General features: G+C 42.4%; 3 protein-coding genes across 4 annotated transcripts in view; 2 read left to right on the top strand and 1 right to left on the bottom strand.

Annotated features, from left to right (window-relative positions):
• Positions 1-17432, bottom strand: part of LOC115757354 (DNA (cytosine-5)-methyltransferase CMT3-like) — a 266289-nt gene that overhangs the window by 187052 nt on the left and 61805 nt on the right. The gene's annotated exons all lie outside the window — the stretch shown is intronic.
• On the top strand, positions 2488-7188 carry LOC115756598 (receptor protein kinase TMK1-like). Its single transcript, XM_030696436.2, has 3 exons — positions 2488-3084; positions 3202-5152; positions 6316-7188. Exons 1-3 carry the CDS (start codon positions 2650-2652, stop codon positions 6843-6845), a joined length of 2916 nt encoding a protein of 971 aa, XP_030552296.1. The 5' UTR covers positions 2488-2649; the 3' UTR covers positions 6846-7188.
• Positions 12157-13780, top strand: LOC115727795 (U-box domain-containing protein 21-like). Its single transcript, XM_030658082.2, has one exon. The coding sequence runs from the start codon at positions 12256-12258 to the stop codon at positions 13600-13602; it is 1347 nt and encodes a 448-aa protein (XP_030513942.1). The 5' UTR covers positions 12157-12255; the 3' UTR covers positions 13603-13780.

Genomic DNA, 17432 nt, shown 5'->3' with positions numbered 1-17432 from the left:
AGAGTGTTTAGAAAATGGTTTATCATCCTACTTATTGACTTTCCAAACGGAGCGTCACGACTTCAAGAGCCTAAAGCAAGTCAATATACACTCTCAAAGTCGAATCATTTTCACTTTTCTAAACCGTCGGGTAATCAAACATGTCCTTCCTACCACGACTCCACGTGCCGGACATGGAACTTGTTGCGCCGGCCGACAATGTAAGATAAATCCTAACATTGCATTGGGCAAGCGAAACATGAGAGCTTATAATTATGCACATTTTTTTTATTTTCCACATGGTCTAGCACAAATAAGGACCTAGAAAACGAAATATGGCCAAGGCCGGCACCGAAAATCTTCGGCATAGGCCAGGCTCAACCTACGTTACCCAACTAAACGTATTTATGTTGGGAATTAATTTCAAATGGGGCCCAACAACTGTTAAACTTGATTAGTACATTGATGACGTGCAGGTCAGTTCAAACTCCTCCTCCTCCTCCTTCCCCCCCACCCCCAACCGAAAAAAAAAAACAAACCTGTGTCAGGGATTTTCTTCGGGGTGGTTGACAGACATACCAGGCGCCATTAAACTCTTCCCGCCGCGATAAATTCGCCGATTCCAGAAGGGCAAATTTGTCAACGCGGGTAGTGACAACGGAATGTGACTTAAGGGATTGTTATTAAGGGGAATTTCGATTAGATTAACATAAGATGATTTACGTTCGGGAAGGTGCGTTGGCATCGCCACGTGGGTAGAGAATGTCCAGGAGAGACGATTTTCTTTTTTTTATTTTCTTTTCCCCGTTTTTCGGTTTTTAAAAATTTGTCCAAAGACAGAAAAGGACGAGCGGATCTTTGGATTTCTCGGGTCTGTGTCCCGGGTCATTTGTATTATCCGGAAAATTATCGGTAAAAAAGGCTAATTCCAAGTAATATGACGCACCACCTTTGCGTCGATTTTTTTTTTTTCCCTCGTGTCTTTTGGGAAATGGCCTTTTCTTGCTCACGTTAATCTTTTATTATCGAGAATACATCGCCGACAAGTCGGTTCAAAGACATTGTGTGAAGCAAATATCGACGACGCAGGAGCCGAAGCTCCGATGATTTACCCCAGGCGTAGAAAGCTACTGTATGACTCTACCCGGCAATAGCCACCCGAAGATGACGTGGAGTCTGTCTTCCCCTCCATTACCTTTCAAATTGAAAGAAAATATTTTCCTTTCCTTCATATTAGGAAATACCCCGAATTTTACGTCTCAAAGTTCATACGAAACTGTTTAAGAACTTTACTAAAGTCCTCGATACTTCACATGCAAAATTTTGGACATCTTCTATCTTACAACAACCTCTGTAAAAAAAAATAAAATTTTCAATGTTAGAAATATTTTCATCCTTCCGTATATACAATTTTCTTAAATTGTGCGCTTTTATAGGTAATTTCTTTTTCCATTATCTTGTTATAAAACGTTTCGTAAAATAAAGTGATTTTGCTTGACTTTTCAACCTTTAATTTCTAGCATAGGGCACATTTATTGGTATCATTATAGAACAAAGAGGGCCTCGGGTTTTTAAGGGTACCCTAAACTTTTTATCTTCCTTGCCGGTACGCGCTCATTTACAAACATTATATCCACGTACAAATGCGTGGACTAATAATTTCATTCTTTATTTCCCACAAATTTCGGTTTTCAAAATCCGAAATCTCATCCCACGACGGCCGTCCCATAAACACGCGCCGCGCAAATCCGTATAAAAACCACTCGCGTTCAATAAGTACTCAATTTCATTTTCCAAAACGATACGAGCTTTTAAAATGATTCACCTCCCTCCTCGCAATTTACTTTCTTTTCATCTCGTCAAGGCCGCATTCGATTCTTTTTTTTTTTTTTTCGTGATTAGAGCATCTAAAGAGCCTTTTAATGTTCCAAAATCCGGTGATTCTTCTCCGCATCACTCAGATTAGTCAAATCTGATGATATATTCCACCTCATAATCTCCTCCTGGATCCAACTATGCTACTACTCTCTTAATAATGGTCCTCCTTTACGTGTCCAGAAATTGCTCGTAAGTCATACCTAATTAGCACTGCCCACCCATTTTAAATTCCCGCGGGCCCCACACGCATGTGCCAGCTGTTTGCGTTACCCCCTTCCATACACAAGAACATGGTCAAATTTTCTTTTTCTTTTTTTTTTATCTTTTCTATATTTTCCCGACCAGAAAAAAAAAATTGAAGGAGGGCCAAAAAAAAAAAAAAGGCAGACGGCGGAAAGATGTATATATTTTTTAATGTTGTCCAAAATGATTATTTTGATCTTAAGGTTGTACGTGTAATAAGGACAAATATCTCGTCGTCGTCGTTCGATATTTATCCCGTTCTTACAAAAAAAAAAAATATTTTTTTTTTGTTTAAGCTTTTCCCTCATTTTCTCTCACTTTCTATGGTAACCCACGCTTATTTACAAAGCATTTTCTCTCTCTTTCTCTTCTTCCCTGATTCTCTTCATCCTCAATCTCCGCCGCTTCTTCTCTCTCTCTCTCTCTCTCTATCAAGCAACAGTACTACACCTTTTCTCTTTCTCTCTCTCTCTCTCTCTCACTCTGTGCGTGCAGTTTCCATATTTCCATGGTCGAACGACGAAAGGCAGCGCCTTCCCCCCGCAACGAATGCCTCGCATGAGCCCTAAGAAGGCCTCCGTCAAAGACCCACCTCCGTTTTCCCTCGCTTTCCCGGCGGTTTCCCGGGAGAATCAGCGGAGACCCCAGATGGGTCGTCGGGTTCTCGCCCTCCTGACCGTCCCTCTGCTTCTGTGCCTCACTGCCTCGGCTCAGACCCAGCAGAGCGACGTCCTCGCAATGCAAGCTCTCAAGAAGAGCCTGAAGCTCCCTTCTTCCCTCGACTGGTCCAACCCCGACCCGTGCCTGTGGGCCCAAGTCGGTTGCTCTGGTAACCGGGTGACCCGGATCCAGATAGGCAATCTAGGCCTAACTGGGACTCTCCCTCTGGAGCTCCCCAACCTCACTTCTCTGGTGCGATTCGAGGTCATGCGTAACCAGCTCACCGGTGACCTGCCGAGTTTCGCCGGGTTGGCTCAGTTACAGGTACCGAGCTTTTGGGATTTTTTTGCCTTTTTTCTTTTGGCTTCATAGGAGCTTGCTTCAAGTTTTTTCTGGGAAAAAGCGAGTGATTTCGTACTTTTTTGGCCCTTTTTGTAACAGGTGTTGCTTCTTCATACCAACGCTTTCAGCTCCATTCCTTCGGGTTTCTTCTCTGGTATGTCAGCTTTGCAAGCGGTTGATCTGAGCTATAATAACTTCGCTCCTTGGGCAATTCCTGATACCCTAAGAGATTGCACCGCCCTTCAAAATTTCAGTGCGAATGGAGCGAATGTGAACGGTAAAATCCCCGATTTTATAAATGAGCAAAATTTTCCCGGTATGATCGAGCTTCAATTGGCCCTGAACAACCTGGAAGGTGGGTTACCTTCGAGCTTTTCCGGGTCTCCGATTCAGATCCTCTGGCTGAATGGGAAGAGTGGGAATTCTAACCTCAACGGGACGATCGACGTTATAGCGAATATGACCGAGTTAGGACAGGTGTGGTTGCACGGTAACCAGTTCACGGGTCCCATACCCGATGTTTCGAATTTGAAGAATCTGTGGGATTTCAGTGTGAGGGATAATCAGTTGACTGGCGTTGTCCCCGAGTCCCTGGTGAAGCTTCCTAGCCTTAAGGTTGTGAATCTGACAAATAATTTGCTCCAGGGACCGACGCCTGCTTTTGATAGTAAAGCTGTCCAGGTCGATATGGTGGGTGGAAAGAGCTTTTGCACGTCCTCACCGGGTACTCCTTGTGATCCCATAGTCAATATATTGCTCTCCATTGCTCAACCAATGGGTTACCCTGTTAAATTCGCTCAAGATTGGCAAGGGAACGATGCTTGTGAGTCAGGGAATGCGTGGACAGGGATTACATGTTCTGGGGGCAACATCACAGTTATTAACTTCCAAAATATGGGTCTTTCTGGAACTATTTCTCCTGAATATTCTCAGCTTACATCACTGCAGCGGTTGTTACTGTCCAAGAATAATCTTACAGGTACAATACCTGATGAGCTTGTGAGACTGCCTAATCTCAAAGAGTTGGACGTTTCCAACAACGATTTGTCTGGTAACGTACCTACTTTTCGGAGAAATGTGAATATAATTACAGCTGGTAATCGTAACATTGGTAAAAACACTCCTGCACCTCCTGGCACTCCTGGATCAGCCACTACTCCCCCAGGACCAGGTGGTGGAGGGAGCATTTCTGACAAAAAGAAATCCAGTATTGCGAGGATTGTGGTTCCTCTAGTTGGTGGTGCTTCTGTGATTGCGCTGCTCGGTTTGCTCTTTTGGTATAGAAAAAGGCCCAAGAGTTCTGGTAAAGTGCAAAGTCCAAACAATGGAATGGTTATTCATCCTCGACATTCTGGCGACCAAAACGGTGTGAAGATCACTGTTGCAGGATCAAGTGCTAATGGTGGTTCTAGCGAAAGCCACAGTCAAGGCAGTGGTGGGACCGGGGACATTCATGTGGTTGAAGCTGGGAATATGGTCATTTCTATTCAGGTCTTGAGGAATGTAACGAACAACTTTAGTCAAGACAATATATTGGGAAGAGGTGGTTTTGGGACTGTTTACAAGGGCGAACTACATGATGGGACAAAGATTGCTGTCAAGAGGATGGAGTCCAGCGTGATTTCAGAGAAGGGCTTGAATGAATTCATGTCTGAGATTGCCGTTCTTACCAAGGTCAGGCACAGGCATTTGGTTGCATTGCTGGGGTATTGCTTAGAAGGAAACGAGAGGCTTCTTGTTTACGAATACATGCCTCAGGGGACTCTCAGTAGACATCTTTTCAACTGGAAAGAGGAAGGACTAAAGCCTCTTGAGTGGACAAGAAGACTCAGCATTGCCTTGGATGTTGCCAGAGGGGTCGAATATCTTCACGGTTTAGCTCATCAGACCTTTATTCATCGTGATCTTAAACCATCAAATATACTGCTTGGGGATGATATGCGGGCAAAAGTGTCAGATTTCGGACTTGTACGTCTTGCCCCTGAGGGTAAAGGCTCCATCGAAACCCGTCTTGCTGGAACTTTTGGGTATCTTGCACCAGAATATGCTGGTAAGTCTTCTTTGAATTACATTAGACGCGAAGTTGCCTTTGAGTTGCTGTCTGTTTTTTCCCCATGGACAATAACCTTTGTCAAATAATCCAACACGTCTTGAAATGGCTATGTACCCATAGGAAGTTACTAAAAAATGTCCAGGGTCCGAGCATGTAGACAGTTTCCTTAAATTTTGCCCATGATTAGTGAACTATAATTAGGTCAGTCAAAAGTCAAATATGAGTTTCGTGTAGAATTATTAGCAATATTAGAACCAGAAGTAGGCTGAAAAACAATTAAATCATAGCGTGCATGCATGGTACTTACTGAAAAAAGGAAAAGCTTGAGCTGTTTGACATATTAAAAGGAAGATATCCCTTCCGAAGAGCTTTATTTTGTCAATCATGCTAGATCAGTGTCATTGATGTGAGTACTTATTTGGTTCTTGAATTATTCGTTTCTTGACCTAGATCTCCATCAGTTTTTACGGTTAACAGCTTTTGGATTTGCAACATTGGAGGATTAATTGATCGCGGGTTAATGCTAACAGTACGATCAGAGCAAAAATATTTTTCTTTGTCTAGGTGATCACACGTTTTGAAGTCTTTCTTTGTTTCTCAGTAGCTTGGTTTTTGGTTAGAGACAGACTTCCTTGGCTGCTTCTTGCTTCCCATGATAAGCTAAAATGAGTTGTTCAGGCGTGTCTTAAAGTGGTTCAGCCGACTCCTTTGTGCCATCTCGAATGATGAGACACTTCAAGCTTTTCTGGTCCTAAACGTCCAATACTTGGCGTTGCACTCTAGAATCAGTAGTTATTATCATTGAGTAATGAACGTTTGAAGGTGGCAGTTTGTGAGTTGACTGAAAGTGGAATACCAGCCTAATTAAATGGAGGAGCATTCTAATATGCAACTTTTGACCAACTGAATGCCCAATCATTTAAATAATGCTGATATCGCCAATTTGCTGCTCCTAAAAATCAAAGTGGCAATCTCCTTACTTTCTCTTCATTTTGCCACGGTAGAGAACAGTATTACTGCCGAATCTTATAAGTGATGATATTAGAAATGTCTGGTAATGACAAGTTGAATAGTGATCATCCACTACATTTTCATAATGTCCTGCAAAAACTGCTTCATCATCAGTACTTGTGATATGGCCCTACATCTGTACTATACAGTGACCGGACGGGTGACCACCAAAGTCGATGTCTTCAGCTTCGGAGTGATCCTTATGGAGATGATCACGGGAAGAAGGGCTCTTGATGAAACCCAGCCTGAGGACAGCGTCCACCTTGTGACATGGTTCCGGAGAATGCACCTCAACAAGGACACATTCCGGAAAGCCATCGACCCAATCATCAACCTCGACGAAGAAACGTTGGCAAGCATAAGCACAATCGCGGAGCTCGCAGGCCACTGCTGCGGGCGGGAACCCTACCAGAGGCCGGACATGGGTCACACGGTTAGCGTGCTCTCGTCGCTCGTGGAGCTCTGGAAGCCATCCGAGCCGGACTCCGAGGACATTTATGGGATCGACCTGGATATGACCTTACCCCAAGCTCTCAAGAAGTGGCAGGCCTATGAGGGAAATAGCAACATTGACGAATCTTCTTCCTCATATTTAGCGAGCGGCGGGAGCACCCAGACGAGTATTCCTATGCGGCCGTCTGGGTTTGCCAGCTCATTCACTTCGGCAGATGGGAGATGAAGGTATGGGAGTTCTCGAAAGAAACTGAAAGTAAAACAGTAAATGGGGGAGTTGGGGTCATATTGACGGTTCATGGGGGTTTGCTTTGTTCCCTGCTATCTGTTAATTATGAGATCTTTGCTTCTTTCTTTCTTTCTCTGTTCTGGTATGCGCCGTAGAGATGATCATCCTATGTCAGCTGGAACTTGAACGGCGAAAACTATAATTTATGTGCAGGTTTTTCGGGTGTAGGACTTGATTGTCGAACCGTTTTGCGTTGAATGAGGCAGATCCTGTGGAGCTCTGAAATGTGTTGGACCGTGTGATCCACATTTTCTGGTGATGAATTCAGACATTTTGGTCATGTGTTTAATGTGCTAATTGTATGCTTGGGGAGTTCCTTGCGTCTTCTTTGGATCCTTTTGAAAGTTTTGCTTAGTCCCAGTCCTTTAATTGAAGCTGAGTAGGTCATGCATATTGACCAAACTTGAGATGTGATTTGTGGTCTTGACGTCACGTGGAGTATAGAAGCAAAATGAAAACCTCTTTCTCTACGAATTTGGTGAGAATTGATAATGGCAAGATAGCAAACAATAGCAAACAAAAGGGCACAGCTACGCAGAGCCCCACCAATTGTCTGGCTTTTGCTTTTGTTCTTGCACGATTTCCAATTGGAAAGTTCTTACTTTTTGTATCCCAACTTTCACCTTTTTTTCTGCTGCATCGTCTGTAATTTTAAGCTCTAGCAGAAAAATTATCAATTTGAATTTTCTTAAACATTATCGCTTAAAACAATTAGTCAATAAAAAATATTTTCATTTTAAACGACAATTTATGCCTGAATATTTTCTAATTAGGTTTTTCCGACACAAAATCTGTCTAAATTCAGTTGACAAGGTAGTTTCACCTTAAACGTGGGTGTTCATGTAGCCGCCTCATGTTCCAACCTAAACTATGATGTCTAAATTTTTCCTCACACGGTCATTTGATGATTGCGTTCACTTAAATTCGATGTGAAAGAGACTTGAGCAGAGAATTTTCGGAAATAAAAGGATTTGATTAAATAAATTAAAAGCGCAGGAATTTAATTAAACGAATCGTGGAATTGCTCTAATAGATTTTATCAGGAGACGATGAGGGAGAGATGTGGTGGACAGCTAATTAGAGTTGTGGCGTCTTGGAGGGTTTCTTCAGACCACGACTGCGACAACATGCTTCGCATCAAATTCTCTTTTTTCTTGCCCCGACACGACAAGGATGGTTTTTTGCCCCCGACTACGTGCGGATCGATGAACCATGATTTCCACAAGTGACAAATGATTCGATGGAGAAGAATTTCTTCCATTCATTTTCACCTCTCATCATAAATTTCTTCTCTCTCTTTCTATCTCTAACACGATGAGTGTTTCCCAGACTGTAAAAAATGTGCATTGGGCATAATTCGCACGATCGATCGTGGGCCAAAGTGGTTGGAATCATTGGATCAGCATCCCACCCTCCTGCCCCTATCGCAATAATTCACAAGCTTTCCGTATCTGGCATTATATGCTTTTTCTCTTTTCTTTTTTTTTATTAAAGGTAGCATACCCTTTTTTGTTTTTTTAATCCTTTTTTCAGATGTATTTTTCCCAATTATATTTTCACTTTTTGGCGATGATTTTGAAGATTTAGTGAAGCAAAGTCATCGTCCTGCACGGGGCTACGCAGTAAAGGGCCCCTTGGGCTCCAAGTGGTCACGAGGCTCGTCTTGTTCGGTCGCATTCTCTCATCAATCATCGCTGCCGTTCCTATGTTCTTTCCTTTTTGCCCTTTTTCTTTTCGATTGTTCTTGTTTGTTTAATGTTGCGAAAAGGCAATGGAGGGATTTGTTTTGCCTTCCTGTGTAAGTTCAATTGCGTTTTGACCAGGGGCAAAAACATTGCTTAGCCAAAGTTCAAACCAAGAGTGCATGAAAGCAAGCGTGTCGCGTGGAAAAGCGCCGGAAAAAATCGTAAATCTATTATGCTTGTGCTAATTTGATCCTAAACTTTCACTCGTATCAACTGAGTTCTAAATTTTTTGACGATTTGCCAATATAGTCCGTCGGGCGAATCTTGACCAGAAATCATCGACATATGCGCCGGTCGTTCTACATGATCCGACGGCCGCTGACGAGGATAAATTTTACAACTTTTAAATATTTCTAATTTTTTTTTATTGTGGTTAGCAACCACTAGGCGAGGGCAGCGACCCCTCAGGGGTTGTGGTTATTGAGCTTGGCCACAATGAAAAAAAAATGAATAAGAAAAAAGAAAATAAAATAAAAAATATTCAATTTTTTTTTTAAATGGTATGATTTGTCCATGTCAGTACCTATCGTGCCACATAAGACAGGCCCATGTCAGCGATTTCCAGCCAGATGGACCGCATTGTCAAATCATCAACAAGATTTAGGACTGAATTAGCAAGAGTGCGATACATTTATGACTTTTTTTTGGTACTTTTCCCTATGTCGTGTGAATGTTACACAACGACAAGTGTGGCCAATTGAAGCGAGCACCTTCGAATTTTAAACGTCGCGTAGAATTGTATGTTACACAAGCAATGTGCGGTCTTGTGCCAGCCTTGTAATACTTTTTTTTCTTGAGATGCGGACGTTGCAATTCTTGCGACCGATACACTTAAAACAGCCAATCGATATCATCGTGACCTAGCAAAAAGTGCCGTTCGCGATAATGGGAATGATTGATTGCATCTTTTTTTTCTTTTCGAGATTAGATTTACACACTATTTGGGTCTGTTAATTGCGAGCAGTTGACGCATGAAGTTTTTGACCAGAAAGAAGAAGAAGCATGAAGTTGATTTCTTTGGAAAAGTTCGATCGACTGCTCCTTCTGGTTCAACGAACGGGGGCCTTTTGTGTCTGCAAATGATAAAGCCCAAACCATACCGTCCGTCTCAACTTAGCTTTCTTATGCTTATAAAAGAAAATTAGGTATTTCAATTTTGTATATAAGATACTCGAGCCTTCCCTTCCGGTTTTCGACCGAAAATAAAAAATAACATAGCGATTAGAATCTTTTGTATAGACCGTGTAAAATAGTGTAGTTTCAGAACGAATAATTTCACCGATCTTTCTTCGATTTCGATACAAGATGATCTCCGGTCATCGTGTTTTTCCAATACAATGCGATTAAAATCGAATAAAATAATCTCCTCAAGACAACGGCCGTTGAATATCTCAATTCATAAAAATAATTTTACAAATATTTGTTTTTTCACGAAAAAGTTTGGCCAGCAAAATCTAGAAAAAAAAAATTGACGGAAGTTTCTCTATAATAATAATAATAATAATAATAATAATAATAAATATTAAAAAAAAAAAAAAGCTTTGTTCAAAAGAAAGGATTAGATGGTCAAACTATAAGGCTCGCCACATGCTCGTGCAACTTCGGTCCAATTCCATCTGACAAGCACGCACGTGCGTCGACATTGAAACCACACTAATAGTAATGAAACGACACGAGAAGAAACTCCAAGAAAAGGCATGGGAACAAGTGGCTGGGTAGTTAAACAACCTAATCTCGTATCTAAAAATGAATTAATTAGCGAACTTGTGGCTAATAATCATACTTTTCGCTCTTTTTTCCGGGGGCGACTAATGATCAGATTTATCGTTCGGTCCAAACCCATTTTTAATTGTCATTTTTTTTATCAGCAATTCTCTGGAATTTTTCCCGAGGCACGACTTAGGCGAATTTCCAATCTCGCATGCCATCTTTTTCAGCGTCATCGCCCGACGTGTACTAGGAAAAAAGTGTGGGGGCGACCGAATGAAGATGTCGCTTTTTCGATGCTTTGAAAAATCCACGTGCTGTAATAGCGCAACCCACGACTTTACCTTACGTAAATTTTATATGGTCAAAAATGGGAAAATCCATCATGAATTGCTAGGAAAAAACTACGCTCCTTAATTTAATTTAATTTGATTTATTTTTTTGTTTAGACAGCGTGGGGTGATATATATGCACTCACAAACCCGAGTTAATTGCGTATTGTCAAGACTTAAAATTTTTTAGCCTGACCCATCACAGAGAGTTTGTGAATCTGCAAGCTTTTCTTGCTTCAGTCTCGGAGCTTTAAGGACCAATCAATTGTATAATCCGGCAAAAACTCTCTAGAGCATTCGGTATTATATGGATGTTAAAAGGGTAGTAAATAAAATTACAACTTACTTAGATCCCCACACACCTCCATAAGTTTCTCTTCATTCTTTCTAGCCTTCACTTGATCTCGTGCTCGCTCACTCCGCACTCTTGCTTCAAGAATTTATATATTTGGTTAAATATAAAAGTGTTTTAGGAAATATCAGCCGGGCGCTAAGTCTACATTCCATGAAAACGGGTCTATTTGGATTGGGTCATTTTCGACCAATCCGACTCATCCATTTGACGGGTCTAGTATGCTCAAACTTATTTATGATTAATTTATTGAATATAACTAACTCATATAACAGTTCAGCTCATCGTATTTGTGTCAATAAATGGATTTTATGACCCATTTTGATAGATTTATTCATAAAATGTCCATTTTTCTCGTGTGAGAGTTGCGTTCGCGCGCTCTCTCGATGTCATCCTAGGAGAACGAACTTTGGTGAACATAGGTGACTTCGGTAGGCTACTCTGAGGACTTTGGAAGATTTTGTAATTGGAAAGGAGAAATATCCCATAACGTTAGGACGGCACACGTCCAGAGAGACACGCCGGATTCCGTGTTAGCTCATGGCTCGAGAGCATCCCGGACGCGTCCTCTTAGATTTTGCACGGGGTCGATCAGCAACGCGGCCAAGGACCAACCGACCCAACTCCGCGAGTCGCGAAGCCGCGGGTTACGCGTGCGGCGCGTGTGTTAAGTGGCCAATATTAAGGAGCCTAACGCGGCCTAAACCAGGTCAACGTCCACTCGGCTTTAAGATTAATTAGAAATTAAACTCGTGTACAGGAGGAGCACGTTCACATGCATGCGGACTCAGAGATTGCGCGCATGGTCAGCCCACCGACCGGTTGACCAGCGACCACCACCTCCACCTCCCCGAACGTCAAACCTTTGACCTTTGATCCCACAACATTAACGTTAGCGCCCTCCTCCTAATTAGGTTTTGTCAGCCTCCACTCTAGACGCTGTCCAATTCCATCTTTTCCCTCTTCCCAATTTCAACGTTTCAACGGTCAACCGTTCAAAACTCATGCCCCCCAAACCATAATTATCCAAGTTTTGAATGTTGAACCGCGTGCATCAATGTAGCTTTGCCTTGCCTTTGTATAAAACACCAAGAATCGTTCTTCTGTCTTCCTTCAAACATTACAAGCCATACACCTAGAAAACGTTACAGCCATTCCTACTCCCAACCTTCAATCTCCCTAAACGCATTCTTTTTCCGACGAAAGCGATAATGATCTCGACGTGGAGGCGACGGATGGCGGCCCGGCGCGCTCGCAAGCTGGAGCTGCGGAGCGGCGATGAGGCCTACGAGGAGGTGGAGCTGACCGTCCCCAGTGAGTTCAAGTGCCCGATATCGCTCGACCTGATGAAGGACCCCGTCATCCTGTCCTCCGGGATCACGTACGACCGTGGGAGCATCGAGACGTGGATCGAGGCCGGGAAACGGACGTGCCCCATCACCAACCGGACCCTCGAGAGCCTCGAGCCGGTGCCCAACCACATGATAAGGAGGATGATCCAGGACTGGTGCGTCGAGAACCGGTCCCACGGGATAGAGCGGATCCCGACCCCGCGGATCCCCGTGAGCTCGATGGAAGTCGTGGAGATGCTCGATAAGATTTCCGAGGCTGGCCAAGCGAAAGACCAAAGCGTTTGCAGGAAGCTGGTGGTGAAGATGAAGGCCTTGACCAAGGAAAGCGAACGGAACAAGAAGTGCTTCAAATCCAACGGAACGGGTTCTGTCTTGGTGGCAGCGTTTGGAGCTTTCTCGGAGACATCGAGCGCGGATGAAGAGAAAGATGCCGTCTTGAAGGAAATATTATCGGCCTTAACATTGATGCTGCCTCTCGGTGTAGAGGCCAAGTCACGCCTAGGATCGCCCTCTTCTTTACGCCGCATGGTCGGGTTCTTGACAAGCGGCGACTTGTCCTCGAGATGGAACTCAGCTTTGGCACTGAGAGAGATCGTCTCGTCGGACAAGCGGAAGATCGAGGCTTTGGCTGAGATCGAAGGAGTCTCAGAATCCCTGTTCAAGCTCGTCAAGGAACCCATTTGCCCCGCGGCAACAAAATCCTCATTGATTGTCATTTATCACATGGTCACTTCGTCCCATCCGGCTAAGGACGCAATCATATCAAGATTCGTGCAAATGGGCTTGGTCTCTTTGCTTGTGGAGACACTCGTGGATGCCGATCGGAGCACATCTGAGAAAGCATTGGGAGTTCTCAACGGGATCTGCGACAGCGAAGAAGGGAAAGAAGCCGCGCGCGATAATTCATTGGCCGTGCCGGTCCTGGTGAAGAAGTTGCTGCGGGTCTCGGATTTGGCCACGGAGTTCTCGGTGTCGGTTCTGTGGAAGCTGATGGCGCCCGGCGAGAGCAGCGAAGATGGTGGAGGGGTTTTGGCCGAAGCTCTTCTGGTGGGTGCTTTCCAGAAGCTGCTGTTGCTGCTTCAGGTCGGGTGTGGAGAGAGTACCAAAGAGAAAGCGACGCAGGCTGTGAAGCTGTTGAATCTGCACAGAGAGAGGTTGGAGTGTATCGATTCGCAGGACTTCAAGGATCTGAAGAGGCCTTTTTGATCATTAACCGATTGAGGTGTATCACCATCATTACTTGTAGATAGGAAAATATGCAGGAAAGGTTATAGATGATAAGACTAGTTACTACATGCTTTTCATAAGATTTAAATGTACAGAATTCGGACCGATTGGAGGAAAACGAAGATACAGAATACACATTTTCGGTTTTGTTTATTCATCACGATCTTCATATGCATATACTGGTGCAACTCTGCATGTGAAGGTAACACTTTGAGTTGCCCTATGTTAATTTGTGTTATGATCACTTCTGATTGTCGTTCCTCCTCGTTCAGGGTCCGAACTTTTAGTTCACGTTATCTTTTGTCATAGTTATTCAATTTATTCGTGACTTTAACACATGTTTTACTTGAGTACTCTTCATCAAGATCAACCGGACTAAGATCGGATGAAAAAAAGTTTAAACACGAGCGATATCTCGATGGGGCTAATCTCGCAACATTTGCCGGCCTTTTCATAGCCTTTCTGAAAGATACAAATTTCCTTGTTTTGTGAAAACCAGTTGCTGGAGTCATAAGCATGCCTCGATCGACGACGAAAGTATCCCAAGCATTGTAGTTGCATTTCTTCGGTTGGGTAAAGACTTTCTTAGAATGCGTTCTTATTCAAAATCTTGCATGAATGGACTGAATCGGTACAAATACAAAATGTTTAGGACCGTTTTTTTTTTTTTGGTAATTTTTGCAAGGAAAATGATAATCATTGTGATACCTCTCGTCGTGCAACAGATTGGCATTGTTTGGAAGTCAAAGATCCACAGCTTGGTACGACTCTACCAACTACGCCTATAAATTGGCGTTGACGCCAAATGAAGTACTTGAACGCCAGAGTGACTAACGAATAATCGAAAAATGCCGTTCAATTTTGAAAAAAAAAAAAAAGCAATTGGCTTTGCGAATTTCCAAGAGGTCGAATGGGCGGACGTGACATTTTCCTCGTTAAAAATCCGTTCATTGTGATTGAATGAATTTTCCATTTGATGTCCCATTGACTCCATTTATTCACTAAGACCGGTGATCCGATTGTTTCAAAATGAAAAAAGAAAAACAAAAATAAAACATACATAAAAAATTAACAAAATATGAAAATGATATTAAAAATTGTTCACATCTTTGAGAGCCGCACCATGTAAGACAGTCGATGTCCAAATGGACCGAATCGGTACAAATGAAAAAGGTTTCGGATTTTTTTTTTTTTTTGGGTGATTTTCTCAACAAAAATGATGAAATCACTGCGATATCTTTCATCGTCTATAGATTGAAGTACTACCGGAGATTCAAAGTGGAAGTGATAGAGAAGAACAAATCCCTTCCTCGTAGTCAAATGCAAAGGAGATGTGTGATGGCAGTGGATATGAGGTTCCCTCCAAACGTAGTCGAAGTAGTTTTCTATGTTTTTTGTTTCCCAACTTTTTGTACACAAATAAGAAAACGATGGGATGATTATGAAAGCTTTTATTCGAGATCTCGCTGGCATCTTCCGGGACAATTGGTTCCTGGGGAAAATGAAGTAGATCGGTGCGTGCATCTCGGACATGACCTCCTCGATGGAAGCGCCGACGACGGGACCGATCCCTTTGCCGGGGATGAGGGCGACGCCTCGCAATGCCTCATCGCCGGGTCAGGGCATGTAGGTGACAGATCGGGGAGGGGACGACATGGGAAAACAGGCTGGATCTGGAGAGGAGGCACTTGGGTGATGACGCGATTGAAGTTCGAGCCATCGCTCCGGCGAAGACGGAGAGTGCCTTCTTTTTGGGAGGATTGAGCTGCGCAAGTCGCGTCAATGGTGGACCATGGCTGGGGAGGAGAGGGGAGGGGAAAAAGGAAAAGAAAAGCAGAAAAGGAAAGGAAAGCAGGAAAAAAGAATGAAATTGAAAAAAAGAGTAAAGGACAAAAATACCATTCGATCATGTCATGCTTTGAAACGAAGAGGGTACTTCATGACATTGATTTAAAACAAAATATATTTCGGGTTCTTATTTAAAAAAAATGAGGTCACATGGGGCCTTTAATTGAAAATTTCCCCATGAAATATGATATGTCGATCACTGTTACCAATTAATTGATAATTATAATCGATGAAAACACAATTTACAGTTAATGGATAACTATGATTATCTGTTAATTACAAACATTGTTCCCCCGACCATGAACATTGATAATTTAAATATTCAAGTTGAATGCGTATAATTTTAAGTTCTAATAAAATATTATTAATAGTATAAGCGTTGTATTTTTTTTTTTTGGTCAATTTTAATTCTCTCCACATCACCTCCCCTAAATGTGCACCCAACGCAAGAAATTATCCCTAATCCCTCTTTTCTAACTCATTTCCTTTCTTTGATTTTCACTTCACCTCCATCACAAAATTCAATTGCCAAATAAAGCGTTTAGGAAGTGACGTTTGCTCCAATAGGAAACGTTGTGTTGGGCATTAGAAGTAGGATATCCTTTTGCTTTCCTTAGAACAATCGTAACAAATTGAACCGAAGTTACAAAACTTGGTTATTATGAGAGTTACAGAACTTGCTAAGCGCTAGAAATAGAAACAAGCTCAAAACAGATCTTGCAAATGCCAAATATGATTAGCTCACGACTGTGAATTTGAAGTTTAAGTAAAAGCTATTTGATCCTCCATTTTTTTTAGCGCTCTCTTAGCCTAACGGGCTGATGAGGTTGCTTTTAACTGTTACAAAATAATATATTAAAAAGATTTTTTTTATTCATAGTCTTCAGCTTTGGTCCGGTGTGCAATATCATTCTTAAGCTTTTAATATATTCAATGTGGTCATTGCCAATAGGCATGCAACCCTGCTGGCAAAGGAATTGGGAGTGAGGACACTAGTATAATAGGTGCGGGGTTCGACTTTCACACTCTGCTCAATATGGTAAATGAGCAATTCTACAAACATTTCCGAGACGAAGTTAGGGAAGATATGTTCAATGGATAAGTACATTATAAGTGCCATAACTTTAGTATGCCGCTCACTTGAGTTCCATAACTTTTATATTTCGATCATTTAGAGTGCCATGTCGATTAAAAATAATTCACTTAAGCTTCATTGGCTACAGATCTAGCTGATAAACCCCGACGTGCCATTAATTTATTATGTAACGTCCGGCATGTCACACGAGCGAAATGAATCAGCACCTGAGTGGGCAAAATGACTTCGTTTTGCAATATGTTTGCCCCAAATTAACAAATCGCAGCAAAATTGCTATGTTTTTCAAGGGAGAAAAAGAAAAAGAAAAAAAAACCCTAACCTAAACCCTCAAATTTGGAACAAAGTCATGTCCTGAAATTTGCACGAGTTATGATTTCCAGAGATCAGCTTCAAACTCTGGTGCTTGTTTGTTCAGCTGTTCGTCCAAGCTCTTGATGCGAGCGCAAAGTTCATCAATGGCGGTTAGAGACTCGGTCGACTCCCTTTTGAGTTTAGATTCTAACCTTTGAATTTTGTCTTCTAATTCGTGAGTACTGCGAAAAGGCAAACGCTCCCATTGCATCTGTAGTTGTTCCTGCAATTTGCTTTTTCTCTAACTTGCAGGAAGTTTCACGATTATTCTGCTTCACTATCGGGTAATCGAGTAGAATTTGCTCGATCTGCATTTTTGTTTCGTCTCCATTTCTCCTGCAGATCTCTATTTCACTGTCAAGGTCCATGATCTTCGCTCGAGCAGACCTCCATTTCTAGCTCGCCTACTATGCTCTTTGACGATTTTTTCTAATGTCTTTTTTTGCTCTTCGTCTTCATTTGTTTCATATCAGGAAAAGCATATGGTTGGAAATTCCTTATTTTCAACAATTAC

Source organism: Rhodamnia argentea, chromosome 6 (assembly GCF_020921035.1).
Source record: "Rhodamnia argentea isolate NSW1041297 chromosome 6, ASM2092103v1, whole genome shotgun sequence".
Classification (NCBI taxonomy): Eukaryota; Viridiplantae; Streptophyta; class Magnoliopsida; order Myrtales; family Myrtaceae; genus Rhodamnia; species Rhodamnia argentea.
Note: the sequence above shows the minus strand (reverse complement) of the source record. Positions and strands in the feature narration are given on the sequence as shown.